Raw genomic sequence first — 17,506 nt, 5'->3', positions numbered from 1 at the left:
TGCAATACTCCTAATTTCTATTGTTCCACCAATAGTAAGCATATTTTAACAAACAATAAATATTACTTAATAGGCACAATAACTCCAAAGTATCAAATTAAAGACTAGATGTTTAACATATTTTAACAAAACATCAATATTACTTAATAGGCACACTTATTAATTAGTCTCGTCTTTCATTTATAAAACATCTTTGTCAATGAAAGGAACTACAAAAGGAAGGCGTGACAATAAAGTCCCAACATGTTTCTTCATCATAAGGTAGTCAATAAATTTACATTCACTTCGAAGTATCAAATTACATAAATCATTTTTTCTTGAGTACAAATACTAATTACCTTCTAATTAAATTACAATTATTATACTTCATTATTTACAAATTTATTACTAACACTTTCTAACCTAACCCTTGGATCACAAACTCAATAACTAACATTTGACAGGCATCCTACCAATTCAAGCTGTCATCTCTATATTTGTGCACTTATGTTGGGGTGTTAATTCTTTGATACCTCTCAAATATTGTGATATATGTTTTTGATTAAATTCAGTGGGAACAAAGGTCACCACCCTTTGCAAAGGCTACCAAAAAGTAAGGCAAAACAGACCCAAGTAGGTCAAAAACAACACAAGCAAGAGAAAGGGGAACAACTGCAATCAAGCTACCAAGAACTACAAAATAACAAAATAGAGGAATTAGGACCCTTGGGGTCCCACAAACAATCCCATGTCGAGAACAATTGGCCTCTCACCCAATGCTCAAGGGCAGATCCCTAGGCCCAACCCTCAGAGCCAATCCTTTTCCCAAAGTTACAGATCCATTTTGCCGACTTCCCTTACCTACATTGTTCTATTGACCAAAGGTTGTTCACCTTGGAGACCTGATACGGCTATGAGTACAACTGGGTGTGAACGGTACTCGGTCCTCCAGATTTTCAAGGGCCGCTGAAGGCGCACAGGACACCGCGGTACTCTTCCAGCCGCTGTCTCCAGTTGAACCGATTTCAGGGTGATGAAAATAACAAAAGTGGGGTAACTTTAAATTGACGTTGTTACAAACAGTATTACTAGTTAATACAAATTTCAAGGGTTTCCAAAGATAAGCCACATTAATGTTTCTTACTTTTTCTTGTACAACTATTATTACAATAATAATTCAATCATGGATATATTACAAGTCATGCATCTAAAAAAATTATCATCTGTGCCAACCCCATCCACACGGACTGTTTCACCAGCTTTTTCAGGTTCCTGGGAACTAAACCTCACATTTAAGTACACCGTATCACAAAGCATAAAATATTTTGTGTGTACATTAATGCTATCCTACTTAAATATTCCAAAATTATTGTGAAGTTCTGTAGTCCAACAGATGATAATAGACTAGTCACAACATAAGAAAACCAAACTATGCTTGAGTGATTCTCGCCCTCCACTGTCTTTGTCGACATATCTTGTTTCGAAATCCAGAAAAAATAACGAATAGACAATATCGATGCTCAAAACAAAAATTAACAATAGAAAATGCCACTGAAAATTTGAAAAGCCTATCATATCTTAATAAACCAATTTATATGGTCCTTATTAATAAGAACCTGGCATATCAGAGAACTAAAAATTCAATTTATAAAAAGAAATCTAACTCAAAATTCAAGCATGATATGTTTTTACGCTGACCCAGTTTTTGGATAAAACAGGATCATGGTATGTCGGAATCAATTGTATGATATTCCACAATCAATCCTTTTGCCAGAAATTCAACATAGATTAATTTTAAGGTATCTATTTCTTTGCCCTTCAAAAAAAAATTCAAAGAGGCAACTCTCCACTATCTGCAATCTTTATTGCGTGTTTTGGTTTACCGCTCTGCCTTCCTTCAGCTTCAACTTTATAAACGACATCCATTCCAGAAATAACTTTGCCAAATACAACATGTCTGCCATCCAACCTGAATAAAGAATAATAATTTCAATTTTGCAAAAGATCTAAATTGCTCTCTAATGTATAATAATATTTTTGGGCACCAAACATAACCTAAAATAAAGATAGTGGTGTGAGGACCAAGGTACACTCAAAAGCTCACCAGCTTGTTGTTACTGTGGTAATAAAAAACTGAGAACCATTAGTGTCTGGGCCAGCATTTGCCATGGAGAGATAACCTGAAAAGAATAAAACATGCACTTGGATTTTCATAAGACCTCTATACAAAAACATCCTATACACTTTTCTGCAAATTAAAATAATCTACTTAAAAATACACTGCATTTCTTTGAGCACATCTCTACCCAAGAAAATCAGGGATGTCCGAACATCAAAGGAGTCAAGACAACAATTAATAAACCCTTTTTAACTTCCAAATGATTTTTAATTTTGTTCTTGTAACAGGAGTTGATTTGATATGCTTCAATCCAATCAAACACTCAAAAAGAGGAGATTTGAATGGTTTTCACCACGAGTAGTAAGATGATTTACAAGGACTTCTACACTACTAATTAATCAAGGGAGAAAAAAGATGGTAAATATTCATAAAACCTTGGCTGTCACTTGTTTTCTAGTTTTGACCTTGTAATGAAGGATTTCTTTCAGATGCATCAATGCCAATAAAAGCTATTACATTAATAGGGAAGATGATTACATAATAAGATTAGTGGCAAATATTTGATTCATTGCTTTATTTTAATGTTTACAAAAATACTCCATTGAGATTAAAACAGCTAGAATCTTAACTTCAATTGAACTAAGTACAAATCCCAGGTATTAACACAAACAAAATCAGAAGTGTGTGTTAGCAGTCTTTTTAGTATGTAAATTGCATAAACTCCCATGAATCAATTACCTGGTGTTTCCATAGAGTAGAAATTCTGCTGTTCTCCGCAAGAAGATTTTGAATTAATAAAAAATAATTTAGCTCTGGCATAAGGTTAAAAGGATTTTCAATACGAAATTATGACAGTTATTTTGAAAAATATAATCATATAAGATGTACCACCAGTACACTGTCATCAGCTAAAATAATAGTCTTCCTTTGGATCCTACAAATTTCTAACCGCTAAAACTCTTTCCCTGCAGACCCTCTCTTCTCAGTCTACCCATCACCAGAAACAGCTGAAATCCTCCTCCGTATAAACTAGTTGCTTCAATTTTTCAGCAAAAGGTTCAAAATTTTCAATTGCTGCAATATTTAAATTTTGAGGGACCATTTGCAACCAAAAACAGTGGTAGTATCCCTCTCTACAGAACCCCTTCTTTATTCTGTATGTTTGTAATGGTAGATATGTGACTGGAAGCTCCAATGTTTTTGCAGTGGGGATATCTGTTCCATGACCCTAACTGTTGAAAAGCAATCACTTTAAGGTTCCCATCACTCCTGGCATAACTGTCATAGTCTTCCCTAGAGGCGTATCATTTGCACAAATGTAATCAACTTCATCTACCTATATGGCTATATCACATTTATTAGTTAAGTGCCTTACAAGTTACAAAACTAAGAATCAGGCTAACCAAAAATTTGAATATGAGAAGATGAAATTTTCCTCTGTAACAGAACTTGTCCTTGGATTCCACTTAGATTTCAATTGAAATCCTTCCTGCACATAGAAGTTAATGTGAATTGTGAACAATAGATGTAGTGTTGCCTTGCACGCAGAAAATTTAGCAGAAAACACGATACTTAAAGGCACTAATGAACAAAAGCACTAATTCTACAGAACAATATATGTGCAACCATCATAGAGATACGAGCAACCCTATAAATGTTGATCTTTCTAGCATCCTCATGTATGAAAGTTTATATGACTAACATAAGCCGGTCTAAGGAATAACCTTCATTGATAGAGAGCTGCATGTCATTATGTTACTTGGAATGGAAGGAAACAAAAAATCTTTGAGCAGAAGATAATCAAGAGGAATTCCCTTGTGAACCCGACTAACGCCTACACATAAACCATCCCACGGTGCTTTGGTCAAACTAGTTTTACTAAGATCATAGCACTCACACACACTTTCTACAGCACAACCACCTATATTGCAGCTAAAACATCATCTCTAGCATATCCCCATTACCTGCAAATGGCAATGAGAACACTGCTTAAAACAAACTTGTCCCAGTATTCTATTTAATGACTTAAACCAAAATGGACAGGAGTTGCAATCTCTCACAATCAATTTTCCAACTTTTCAAGATAAGCTGTGTTCTAGAGGTGTATTGCATGTATTTAGTGATACAACAGTGCACTAGATGAGATTGCACAATGAAAATTTAAATCACAGAACGTCCATGCTCCTTTGCAAGAAAAGACAAAGTAATGAGAGCCATGCACTGTCATATGTACAAGTAAAGCAGAAGCACTCAATTAAGGTGTAACATTATAAATAGTGTACAGAACTCACTGAATACTTAACCTTGCAGGCAACGTGTTGGAACACAGTTGCTTAGAAATCAATAGAAACCATGCATAGCAGAAACTAGTCATATACGAAGTTTATGTTCCTTGCAGTCAAATATCTACAATACAATCTCTGTAAAGGCCTTCAAATCTGCAGAAATAATTACAAGTTACCTGATGAGCAATTTCCCCTCACTTGATATTGTATTGATTTAAGATGACCTTTACAAGATAGTGGTGCTTCATATTAGCAAATCAAGCCATAACCCAATGATGATATCCAGCCTAATTTCTATTATGTTGTCTTGAGGTGATTCATGTTGCAGATGCAGACATTTTAACTTTGCTTGAAGGCATCTATTGCAGAAGTTTTATTAGTACAGAACACCTACCTGCAATCTCATCATTATATTGTAAAGCATTTCAAGTTATTTCATCTTTAAAAGCACAACGGATCAATTCAGTCTTGTGGTGTTCCACAGAGACACATCCCATTGCCAAAAACCCCCTGTTTTAGAGGCAGGGTAGGGCCGAAGTATTCCTGTCATCCCATGGGCACCGACTGTAGAGGCAGCCATCCCCAAGATGGTGTTGCGTTGCAGGTGATGTCCCTAGAGACACTAAAAAGACCCATCAAAAAAACATTTTTTCAGTTCACTGTTAAGCTATGTAAATTTTATTTTCATAAATGTTCACAAGTTTGCAGAGGAATTAAACTTTCAAGTGGAGTTATCAGATGATCATGTGGAGGATGGGTCTAAGTCAGACAACATGTCAAATCATAAACAGAATGAGAATGTGAATATTGTAGCAAGTTATTGTGGAGATTGCAGCCAATTCTAATCAGTTGCAATGTTCACTGCATTAGTGGAGGCCATGCCCAAGCACACTCGTCCTGTCCAAAAGAAATTTAAAAATCTGATTTAAAAAAATATTTTTTATTATATATTGACCATATTTATATATTCCTTGTCCATGGGGTAATGGCTAAGAAAGACAATAAGAGTCAATGTTTGTTGGAAAACCCCACCGAAGGGGTTCATCAAGTTAAATTTTGATGAGGTCTCCATGGACAATCTGGAATTGGTTGGGTTGGCGTGGTGCTCCAAAACGTTACTAAAAAACTTGTTAAGACTGGCTCCTTTTTTCTAGTTACAAGGACCAATTATGAGGCAAAGTGGGAAGCAAATGACTCTGATCTCTCACTGGCTGAATCAGTAGGTTGCAAGAAATTGATTGTCAAAGAGGATTTGACTAATGTTATCCAAGATTTGAGCAGATCCTTACCCAAAATAGGAAGTTGAGAGAGTTGATTGACGAAGTGGGGTTCTTGTGCAAGGATTTCGAGGATAGTCTTCATTTGTTACTTCCATGAAGGTAATGGGATGGCAGATTTTTTGGCCATGTCAAGATTGACCAAATGCTCTTTTGGCATTAATTAGTTTTCAAGTTAATGATTAGGTGGATCTTGATCACCTACTTTTGAATGAAAAGTCATGTTCACAGGTTGCTTTGGTGGACCCTTTGAAGCCCATCATATTGCCCTGATATTCTTTAGTTGTGGCTTGCCCTAACAACATCCACATTTGGGGTGGCACTCGGGATTTGATTGCGTGGGTGGTGGGTTGAGGTGGTGGATCTTGATCACCTAATTTTGAATGAAAAGTCATGGTGACAGGTTGCTTTGGTGGACACTTTAAAGCCCATTGTATTGCCCTAATAGTCTTTAGTCGTGGCTTGCCCTAACAACATCCACATTTGGAGTGGCACTCAAGATTTGATGTGTGAGGGTGGCGGAGGGGTTTGGGTATGTGACACATGGTAGTTGGCCTTATTTGCAATAGTTTTCTTTTGCTTCCTCTATGGTTCTTCTCTTGTTGACATGCATTGATTTGTCAGCATAATTATTCTGTGTGGTCTTGGTGGCGGTCATGACAATTCTTTGTTGCGTTTGGCCTTGTCTACTTTGGTGATATGACTTGCAAGCATTTGGTAGGGAGCAATAGAGATCCCTTGCATCGTGGTAGGGTTAAAAACTATCAGCCTAATAAGATTTTCCATTGCTGAGATTTTGTCTTATTGTATTTATTAAGAGTATTCTAGTGAGCGATGGCATTAAAGATAATGCATCTATGAGGCCTTCAATAGTGAGGCTTTTGAACAAAAGTGAAAAAGCTGATACGATCTGAGGTTAGGAAACAGAGTGAACCTCTTGTGCTCCTATCAAAGAAAGCAAAGATAGAAGATGATAACCTTAGCACAAAAAATTAGGTGATAATGTTGGTATTTCAGTTCCATGCATTCCCATGGGGCTTATATCAGAAAATGGTGCCTTCAAGGGGAGCTTCAGGCTGTTCGTGACAATAATGAAGAGCTTACCTCCTATCAAGAGTTACAATTGGTGCTAAAATACCTATTGGTATCCCATCATCATGGGACTCAAAAGGTGACCAACACTTATGCTATGTAATCTCTAGTCAATGATCCGTTGCAAAGGACTGAGAAAAGGTCTGAAAGTTTGATGCTTTGTGTAACCTTGGTGGTGCTAGAGAGATGATGTCTAAGTAAGTTGTCATTGCAAGAGATACTTGGCGTGGTAAGCTGAAAAAAAAAGAAAATTTGTATATTATGGTACCTGGTAGCATCAATGAACAGGTGTCTCACAATTTTGCTAAAAACTCAATTGGTTTGGGTTTGCTAGCTTTTGGGTCCAAATTTGTTGATGGTGTTTGGTTGTAGTTTCCATTGCATGCCACCACCCCTATGTGGATTTGGGATAGGCTTTTTTTGTTTAAGTTTGTGTTATAGCTTGTTTGGTACTTCATTTTCTTGGGTGGGGGATCCCTATAAAACCCCCTCTAGTATTATTTTAAACAATCCATATTTATATATTAAAAAAAGATACATAATTAAACATATATTAACTAAGCTGTTCATGGCATAGTGAGATGGTTAAGTCATGCCATTGTTGTTGTAGCCATCAATGTTCAAACCGCACTAGGCCACTGTAATTGTAAATACTAAACATTGTGCTCTCACTGATCCATTGTGCTCATGGGTTAGAACCTTCGTGTTAAAAGTTGTCGGCATTCATGCCAATGACTTCATGCTCCAAACCCTCAATGATCTCACGGGTTTGTACTATTTGTGTTAATGCAATGTGTTTGTGCAAGGTATGAGGTCCCCTATTTGTGGCCTAAGCTAAAAATTCAAGTGTTACTGACCAGAAAATATATATTAACTAACTTATATATAATAATAAGTTAATAACTATATATTGTATTAAAAATATTAAATATTAAGTTATTTAATTAACTATATTATATACTTATATATCAATTATTTAATTATAGTTTAACTTGTAATTATTTATTAACCGTTTAATATACTTATAATATATTTCAAATCAATATATTAATTTTTAATGATATTGGTATTCAATATATTATATTATTCTAATTTCTTATCATGCTGCCACCCCCAACTGTCCCCAAATCCTATTTCCCCATCCACCCAGTTCCGAAAATTCAACTCCGTGCAGAAGACTTGCAATTATTAACAAAATGGCTCAGTTACAGAGTTTCGGATGGGAATTATGTGTTAAAACTTTCATTCCAATTTAACAGAACTCAATTTAATCAATATATTCCATATGTAAAACCAATGGCAGGAATTTAGGTTATGCCTTTTTTATAGTAGCATTCATTGCTAGTCCTCTGTAACTTGTGCCTCTTTTTTTAATATTTGAGACGTAGTTTACATTTATATCTCAGCCTTCATCACCTGTCTGAAAAGTGAACCTCCAATCAGTTGCATCACCTCAAACATTTCAGATTAACTGGGCATTTGCCTCTTGGTTTCTTATCCCAAAACTTCTCTTTAGCTCTCTTTATCTTCAACATCAATACGTTTTTGAATTTATTCCTTTGTCTCCTCTTTTCCTCCAAAATCCAAGGCCAAGATTCTGCCTCAACGATAATTGAATGATAGGCCACCCGCCTATCTGTTCATTATTATAGACCAGATGTGAGTTCCATATGCTTAAGCACTTAAAACAATGCACTCAGCTAAAATATTTGCCAACACAAAACAATGCAACTACATGTAAGATAAAAATGAATCAATAACTCTCTTTAGATTCGAGATAGCTGCACCAGAAAAGGTTTCAAAGGCATCACTGCCTCTTGAAAGAGCATAACTAACTTTCCATACAATGATTTCAAGAAAATAAACCTATAGTTTTGCAACAGTGCCACTTGTATTTCATGCTTCCCTCATGCTCATGTCAGCTACACAAACTTGTACTCAGTTAAATAGTTGTCAACACCAAACAATACAACCACATGTAAGACCAAAATGAATCAATAACTCTCTTTAGATTCGATGTAGCTGCACCAAGAAAGGTTTCAAAGGCACCGCTGCCTCTTGAAAGAGCATAACTAACCTTCCATACAATGATTTCAAGTTTCCGAGTATTTTTGGAAGAAAATACACATTCATATGGCCCCAAGTTTAGCTCCTTAACAAAATACTCTAATTTCATCTTGAAAATTTTATCGAATCATCATGAGATACTGGGCTGATTTCAAATCTACATACATAAACATGATTAAGGTCTTATGACAATCAGCGAAGATCTAGTATTGGCTTGGAACCAAATTTAACAAATAAGAATAGTGTATAGAAAAATTGATGTTTCCAAGCAAATAATCACTTAATTCCTGTAAATAAAATTATTCTGATAGAATATCCAAGTTTCTATGGTATTATATCTTTGGAATAAGAAAGATCCATTCATCAACAGTTTGAAGGAGAAGGTATAAGGCTATAAGCACATTCAATATGAATGTGTATAGAAGCTGCATATGTACATACTCACAAATGTTAATCAAATCAAGAGAAAACCAATTTTATATATAAAAACTGCTTTATAGAAATCACCACTGAAATATTTGTGTCTATCTATATGGACATGAGAAGTGATGATTACATAAACAAAATAATCACCCATAATTTTGAGGCTAAACAAAAAATTAACTAAAAAGAGTCCATGTAAAGAAACAATAAAGAAAGAAGAGAACAAGAGGGAGAAGAACAAAGCATTCGATCATTTCTCTTCACACAAAGATATCATATATGTTAGTTGTGATTCATATAAGATAACGTCTGATAAGTATTGAACACTTAATCACTAAGAAATTTTTAAATTTTCCAATCCAGCATGATATTATTCATGTTCTATTGTGCTGTATTATATTGCACGAGGAAGATAATGCACAAATTTAACTTCTTCAGAGGAATTTGACATAATCTCCATCTTATTGATTATGATATGCCTAGTAAGCTCATGAACTTACACTCGCCTGAATTCACGTGATATATGTTTAATTAATATGAAGCTGAAATAAATTTCTAGCTGAGATCATGCATCAATTTGTAGGTGTTTCGTTTGAATGTAAGATTGACAAGGTTAGCACTGATTATAGAAATGATATTTCCACAGTTCATGTAAACAGAGACAAACTTCACTCTTATTTCACTGTTTCAACATATTCTACTCTACAATATGTACTATAAATTTTCAAGTTTCTTTTTTATTTTCAGTCGGCATTTATCCATGACTGTACTTAGTTTCATTATATAGAATTGACAAAGAAAACATTAACATCTACATAAAAATTAGCATACCTGGTCCTGTATGCTTCAATTTGAAGTTCTCATCAGCAAATTTAGTTCCATAGATGGACTCTCCGCCTCTTCCATCTCCAAGAGTGAAATCCCCACCTTGTATCATAAAGCTAGGTATGACCCTGTGGAAATGGCTTCCCTTGTAATGGAGTGGCTTTCCACTTTCTCCCACACCTTTTTCACCTGCAAAATTTAGTTCCAAAAAATAAAGTTATTGCCTTGTTTGCTGTGAATTGGGATAAAATGACGAAATAAGTGTAGTCAAAAAATGTAACGAGTAAAACAAATTGTTCAATCATAAGCAAACGAAACACCAGAATATCTATAAACATGATCATATTAAGATGAGCTTTTGTACAATAGAAAACATCAAAATCAACATAGGGAATTAAATGATATTGTGTTATTAATTTTCATAATACATACATAACAATCATTAAATGGGTTTCACTGGAAACAATCTAACCTAAATGTTGCTGACACTGACATTAGGATCAGGAATAAGGGTATAATTTGGTAAAGAATGGAGAAAATTGACATATAATCGAGAATTCTGTTGAAGAATCAACACTCTATAATCTTTGCTTCATTTCTGGTAGTTGCATATAATTTTGTTTCCTTCTCTGGTATTTGGCCAACTAACAAATACGAAATCAGATCTGGATGATTATTAGACTACAGTCACATGACATTACAAATATAGCACTAGTGTGCAGTGACAAAAATGAGCAAGAATAAAATCACAGCCCTACAAAAACCTCAAATTTTCTGCACAAACCATGTTGAGAAAATACCAGAATCGTATGGTGGAAAAATAAGATGTAGGATAACACCTTCTCTGATACCAAAAATAATTATTCCTTTGTATGTTCCATATTCGTGCATAATTATCTACATTTTCTTTTGTGAAAGATGGTTTCTGTCAATGCACAAATTTGCTGTAATAGGCATCCCATGCTGCTAGGCGTCTCCTAATGCCAAGGAATAAAATTCCTCTGCTGTCAAAAACCCTTCTCCATTCCCCACAGTGTTCATTTGTGGAGATCTGCTATCAACTATGGATCAACTTTGTCTCGTGAGTAATTGATGAGATTATTTTTCCATATCTTTAGCAACTATACAAAATAAAGCAGAAGCCATTTCCAGAGTATCCTTTGTAATGTGAGCAACAGTTAAGTTTCTAACATTTAACAATAATGACTTTGAATACAGATCTGATCAATCTTTTGGTTCATCACTTTTATAGTTTCACTTGTACTAGGCTAAAGTGTAGATTTTCAGCTTGGAATGCAATAAACAGACAAAGCTTTGATATTGATATATTTGGTAGGATATTGAAATTCTTGGATGACAAAGATACTGAGAAGGGCTCATTTGTGATAAAGGGGAGTATGTATGAAGAATACCTAAGAGTTACTTAGATGAAACAGTTGGCGTGTGACCAGCTAGTAAGTAGTTTTAATAGATTTCATATCCTTAATTTCCCAAAGGATAGTAGCTGTCAGGAGGAGTATGTTATCAGCAAATTGGGAGGTTAAAAAGTAAAAACCTTGATGCAGAGAAGTTAACCTGTGGAGCATGTGGTTGCTCTTAAATTCAAAAATTAAGTGGACCAATTCATCACATATAAAGATAAATAAATAGGGCACAATAAAGAGTAACTTTAATGCACTCATCCAGTTGAATGAAAAGGATTAACTAGAATGCTGTTGATGGAGACGTTAAAATGTGGAACTAGTGATAGAACAAGGAATCCAGCCAGTGAAGTCCTTTAAGAGGAATAATGCTTGTGAAACGAGAAGAAGGCATCTCCAATTGCATCAACCTAACATGTTGGCCATGTCTAATTTAAGAATGACAACAAGATGCTTTTGAATATGAAGAAAATTATTAATCCTTTTGACAAAAAACTGTTGATAACTAATTTCCTTCTCGAAGAAAAAAGAAGACCAGTTGGGTAAAATCAATTTAAAGAAAAAAAGGTTACAACCTCAATCATCTAACAATTTTGGAAAGGATTTTATAAACCATGTTACTCTCTCAGGCCACCGTCAAATATTGCTCTCAACTGTATCAGAAAGGCACAAGAAAGAAAAAAGAATAATGAACAAACTAACATGCTTAAATTTGTTAGTCTCTTCCAACCTAAGCAAAAAAATGGACAAACATTCAAACAGTCTCTAGCAACACCAATTTGGGCCAGTCCCTTATGTTGGAATTTCACACAACAAAAACAAATCAAATCATCACCTCCTTGGAATCAACATAACATTCCTCTACAGTTTTGAAAAAAACTAATCAGGAATTTTACATCAATGTGAAGCATATCACATTTTTTTCCATGCATCTCGAAGTAAAAATTGAAATGATCTTACAGAAAAACATTATCAGAGAAGTGATATCATTCAAGAAACACACCTGTACAAAGTGCTCGAAAGTTCTCTGCCAAAGAGACCAAAGTACTCATAGTGAGAGAAACTCTTTTCATGATCATTAGAAAAAAAACAAATGTAATGAAAAACATGACTTTAGGAAAATAAGACGATAGTATTGCAAATCCCCCAGCAAACAGATACATACCTACAGTTTTGGGTACAGTTTTCCCAAATAGTCCCATAACAATTCGACCTGAATAATCACTTTGAATCTTTAGTAACTGTTCTGAGAAAAAATCTCACTATTACTAAAAATATTGAACTTATTACCAAGATTCTAGAATTAACTCTAAAAGAGGGAAACCATGCAATCCTTCACTTTGTACAGTTTAAACTCAAGATCACATATTCATTTTGAAAGCAGGAGAGCTTTGTAGTAGATAAGAAGATAACAATTCAAGAGCGTGGTTTTTTTATTTATTAGATGAAAAGCTTTCTATCTAACACTAGAAAAAATTGCAAAGATGAAATATCCGCTGTCTACCTGATGATTAGTAATCATATGTTTGACCCAATCATATTATTATAGTTTTCCAGGCAATTCTGATATTTTATTTTATAGAATAAAAGCAGAGCTAACACCAGACAAGTACATTATCTATATATAAATTCTAAAAGAGCTCTCTTCCAACAGAATCCAAAGGCTAAAGAAGATAAATATGTTGATGAAGTATCAAGTATCCAATAATGGCTTTGATGGGATAGGCTGAAAAAACCTAGGATGTGTGGGAGAGAACTCTTAAAATTGAGTTCACTAATTTTATGTAGCTGCAAAAGAAAAATTCAGGCTTACCATAAGGAGGGATCTTATAGATGATGGATAATCTTTTGAATGTTTTCAGTTCACAGAGAATTAGATAAAAACAAGACAGCAGACAAAATGGCTCTCTTCAAAGGAATAAGTATGGCTAAGAAAAAGGGTTGGCAAAACCTTCAGTTGGAGGAAATGCTAATTATTGAAGCAGTCCAAAGAGGGTAGTACAATGACTGCCAAAAGAAAAAATAATATTCAAGAAATTAAGATGTAAATAGAGAATTTTGAGATCTGATATCAATATATCAGAAGCATAGGAAATATGGAAGCAGATATAGCAGCAATTGGAGAGCAGAAAAGTTGAACAAAATGGTTGATACTCATCCTTTTCCCTCCATGGAAATAAAGTTGATCTCTTAAGATAAACTAAAATTTGAAATCCCCCTATAATTCACTATAAATTGTTTATATATTAGAGCTATCAGATTTCCACAATCCATATTAACATTCAATAATTGTTTCTGGATTCGATTGTGTAAGGCAATTGTTTTCCATCAATGTTTCGAATCACACTCCATGAATTTTTTTCCTGATGATGAATCACAGAGTGTGATTCGAATCGTTGATGGAAAAAAATTGCCTTACACAATCGAATCCAGAAACAATTATTGAGTGTTTATATATGTTTAGGGAAAAAAATATAATTTTTTCATATTCATCCTTTTTGCAATGAATTATTATTTTTATAATTTAAAATCCCCCTACAATCCACTAAACTTTGGCCTAAATCCCCTAAACCTCATTCCAGAAACTGTGTAACATAATAGAAAGAATGTCTGCAGTCAGGAGTCAGATGGGATGACCTCAGATGGTAAGGTTTTCATAATGGGGACTGTGTTTAAATCCTTAAGAGAGATGTTACATGCTTAAAATCTACAAATATTAAGCATTGAACCTCAACGAGGTAAACTACCACATCCAACTCTGGGGATGGCATAACCCACTAGACAAGGCTAGGTGCAATCCCTGGGTGAATTTGTTGGAAGAGATACCCCTTGGATACCCCTTGGTTATGCCATCCAGGCAAATGTCACCCCACAAGGGGATATATTAAACCTATCCAATAAACAAGATAATGTCTGTCGTCAGGACTACAACTTTACAGCAAAAATGACAACAGATACCCCCTCAGATTGTTTGCATGGCATCAAGTATAAACAGCTTATTGCATTTGAAACCAACCCTTTCAGTCACACGTGACATAAACACTTGTTCAAACAGATATAAAGGGATTGTTGATATCAAAATGACTTACAAAATTGACTGGAATGAGAAATAGCGAAAGGAACTATATGAAGTCAAGGATACATGCAATCATTTATGATGGAAGCATACATGCACAGAATAATTGGCTCCTATATAGGCTTTTTAGTTTATACATGATTCCTGAAATTGTAAAAAATGTGAATTTTAGATTTTAAAGCATTTTAACATTAACTTCTGTGACAATCCCAAGATAAAGGAAAATCGGATCTTTGATTTAAGACACATAGTTCAGTTTCTTTTCCCAAGGTCAAGAACACGAGGAAAAAAAATAACTCTACCAGTGCAGCAAGAAAACATATCAGCAATTCCAAGAATGATGTTTATGTGAAGATAAGCAGGTTCACCAGATACCATTCAAATCAATTGTTTCAAAATGTGAACATGCATGTCTCTTTAATTAGGAGCTGTGGCTTAAGGCCTTCATAAATTAAAACATAGACTATGAGTTTTATTATCCTACAATGGAAATTAATTTTTTTTTTTTTACAATAGCCTCCTCTCTGCATAAATATGCTAAAGGATTTACAAGTGCCCATAACGCCATGATTCTTAAAAAATATAGAATATTAAAAAATAGACCTGACTTCTAAAATTAAAAAGGCATTTACCAGCAGGTTTTCCACCAATCTCCACATCAAAGTAAACCTTGTGTGAGAGTTCTTCCGGATTCTCTTTCTTGGCCTGATATAAACACAAAACCAGATATTAGTAAACATGCATTTTCTCCATCTCAAAGTCCGCTTTATAGATGCATTTTTCAATTAAAATATGAATATAACTGAAATGTGATATCGGCAGGCAATTACCCTATACAAACCAAACAAAACTACCTGAACCAATATAACCTGGAAGATAAACACACAATGAAGAAAATGAAAAGCAAACTTAAAAGTATAGAAATCAAAAAATTAGTAACTAGTATTTGCCAAACGGCTATTTTTGTCAAATTTTTCAAGTGAAAGTCAAAGAAAACAAATATCCGCTTCATTCTAAAATTTACTGTAGTGTTCTTTGATAAACTGCAAACTCCTTGTATAAAACATAAAAAATCTTATGCGTATAGCAAAATATGTCTACTTTATTGCCAAGCATAAGAAATATATAATTCAACAATAAAATTTTAAAATAACTATTTCTATGTGAGTAGAGGCTCATGGAAAGTCACAGATACATGGATCGACGTCTTGTCTATATCTCTCATGGAATGTCACAGATGCATGGGTCAACGTATTGTCTGTCTCAAAGTAGGTAAGTAAAAGTCAATATATCCGTAAGAAATATAATGTTTTCTGTAGGGAAAACTAAGGTATATAAGAATCTGTTGATTGCAATATTGACCATGGAGTAATTAATGTAGTAAACAGGGCTCAGTGATAGTTGGGAATTGATCTCCTTCTGAAGCACAATTCGAAATGAGGACATACGCATCTGCATAATTAGTTCGTTTAACTGAATTCATGGTCAAAGCGGTCAAACACTTCGACCTACATTGTTCAGCTGTATATAACTAGGGTATAAATGTTTCTAAAGGAATTTGCCTTTTAATCTTTATTAAAAATCCCAACCTTTGGGGCCTTGTAAGATCGCAGTTGCTCATATAGCTCCAAGTATCATTGTTTGTACTGAAAGTGTGCCCAGGATCACATAAAAATTCAGAATATTCTACAGAAGCGTCGAGTCAAATTCAAGGAACTTCATGGCCATAGACAGAGATTTCACAGCAAGCAAGATCACACGTTGAAGCCAATCAAATACATCCCTTACGTCATTCTCAAGGAAGCAAATGAATAGTTCATCTTCGATAAGTTGCATTGATATCCTTCCTTTTTAAGTAACGTAAGAAGAATTGTTAAAATTCATAACTAAAGGCCACAAAATGCGACCCTGATTCATACATGTCTGCTCAGCATAAGAAAACAACAACATCAATATCTTTACATATGTAATGTGTTCAAAACATATAATCAATAAATTCAAATGATAAAGTAACATAATAAGCTATTGTACAGTATCATATTCTACAAGGTATAGCTTGGGTTGGCCTGATCCTGAAGGAATGCATACTCCATTACTGAACTTAGGGAAAACAATATTTTTGTAGAATGATGTGGCATTAGGGTTTCATTCAGAATTGATGTCTAACTTGCCGATCACCTAAAACACTACCTATACATTTTCCTCTTTTTTTCTCCTTTTTGAGAGCGCTATGTTATGTTGTGCTACGCTCATGCGATTCTGAATGCAGATACCAGAGGAAGAGATCCGGATCAGATTAGATCTTATATGATCTTATCTTAATCCAGATTGAAGAAAAATAAACCAACCTGAGTTAGTGCAAAGCAAAGAAGCAGCAGGAGGGTCCGTGTTGCCATTCCCATTTTCTTCCAATTCCAATACTCCCCAAACGCCTATCAACCAGGTCTTCCTACAACTGACTAGAGAGTCTGCCCCTTCTCTTATATAGACTATCTCTGATTAATTCGGATGAATAGCTATTATAATGGTCAAAGTTGCATGCTCAAGCCCTATTTTCTTATGTTTAGATTGTTTTTAATGGATGAATAAATGTGGAAAACGGTTGACCTAAAAATAAAAATAAAAAATCTATAAGTTTTAAGATTAAAATGTAAATTGTATGAAATTATTTATTAGCATAGGAAAGAGCATCGGTTATCATTTATGTTTCAATAAGTGTTCATTTCTCTCATATTCAACCTTTCAATTACTAACTTTAAAAAAATTAATAAAAGTCTATTAAAAAAAATTCATATATATCAATAGCCGCTCATTTTTTTGGTATTTTTGGATCATAATTGGCCCATTTGTGCACTTTTATCGGTACCCATAGCGCACGACTATTGGGGCATTTACGCATAAGTATTTATTGTTGCAAGGTGTGGCCCTTTTTCTCTGTGCAG

General features: G+C 34.4%; 1 protein-coding gene across 2 annotated transcripts; it reads right to left on the bottom strand.

Annotated features, from left to right (window-relative positions):
• Positions 1-1,525: 1,525 nt before the first annotated feature.
• Positions 1,526-17,142, bottom strand: LOC131054790 (peptidyl-prolyl cis-trans isomerase CYP20-1). 2 transcript variants are annotated; one of them, XM_057989389.2, is made up of 8 exons: positions 15,760-15,804; positions 15,395-15,433; positions 15,197-15,269; positions 12,654-12,701; positions 12,492-12,515; positions 10,074-10,256; positions 2,084-2,159; positions 1,526-1,948 (listed from the first exon to the last, which is right to left on the bottom strand). In XM_057989389.2, the coding sequence occupies exons 1-8, from the start codon at positions 15,787-15,789 to the stop codon at positions 1,810-1,812; spliced, it is 612 nt and encodes a 203-aa protein (XP_057845372.1). In that variant the 5' UTR covers positions 15,790-15,804; the 3' UTR covers positions 1,526-1,809. The 2 variants fall into 2 exon arrangements, with proteins under 2 accessions (XP_057845372.1, XP_057845374.1); XM_057989391.2 differs by lacking the exons at positions 15,395-15,433; positions 15,760-15,804 and adding an exon at positions 16,913-17,142.
• Positions 17,143-17,506: the final 364 nt, after the last annotated feature.

The sequence above is a fragment of the Cryptomeria japonica genome, chromosome 2 (genome assembly GCF_030272615.1).
Source record: "Cryptomeria japonica chromosome 2, Sugi_1.0, whole genome shotgun sequence".
NCBI classification, from domain to species: domain Eukaryota; kingdom Viridiplantae; phylum Streptophyta; class Pinopsida; order Cupressales; family Cupressaceae; genus Cryptomeria; species Cryptomeria japonica.
The sequence above is the reverse complement of the archived record's forward strand: the minus strand, read 5'-3'. Positions and strand labels throughout refer to the sequence as shown.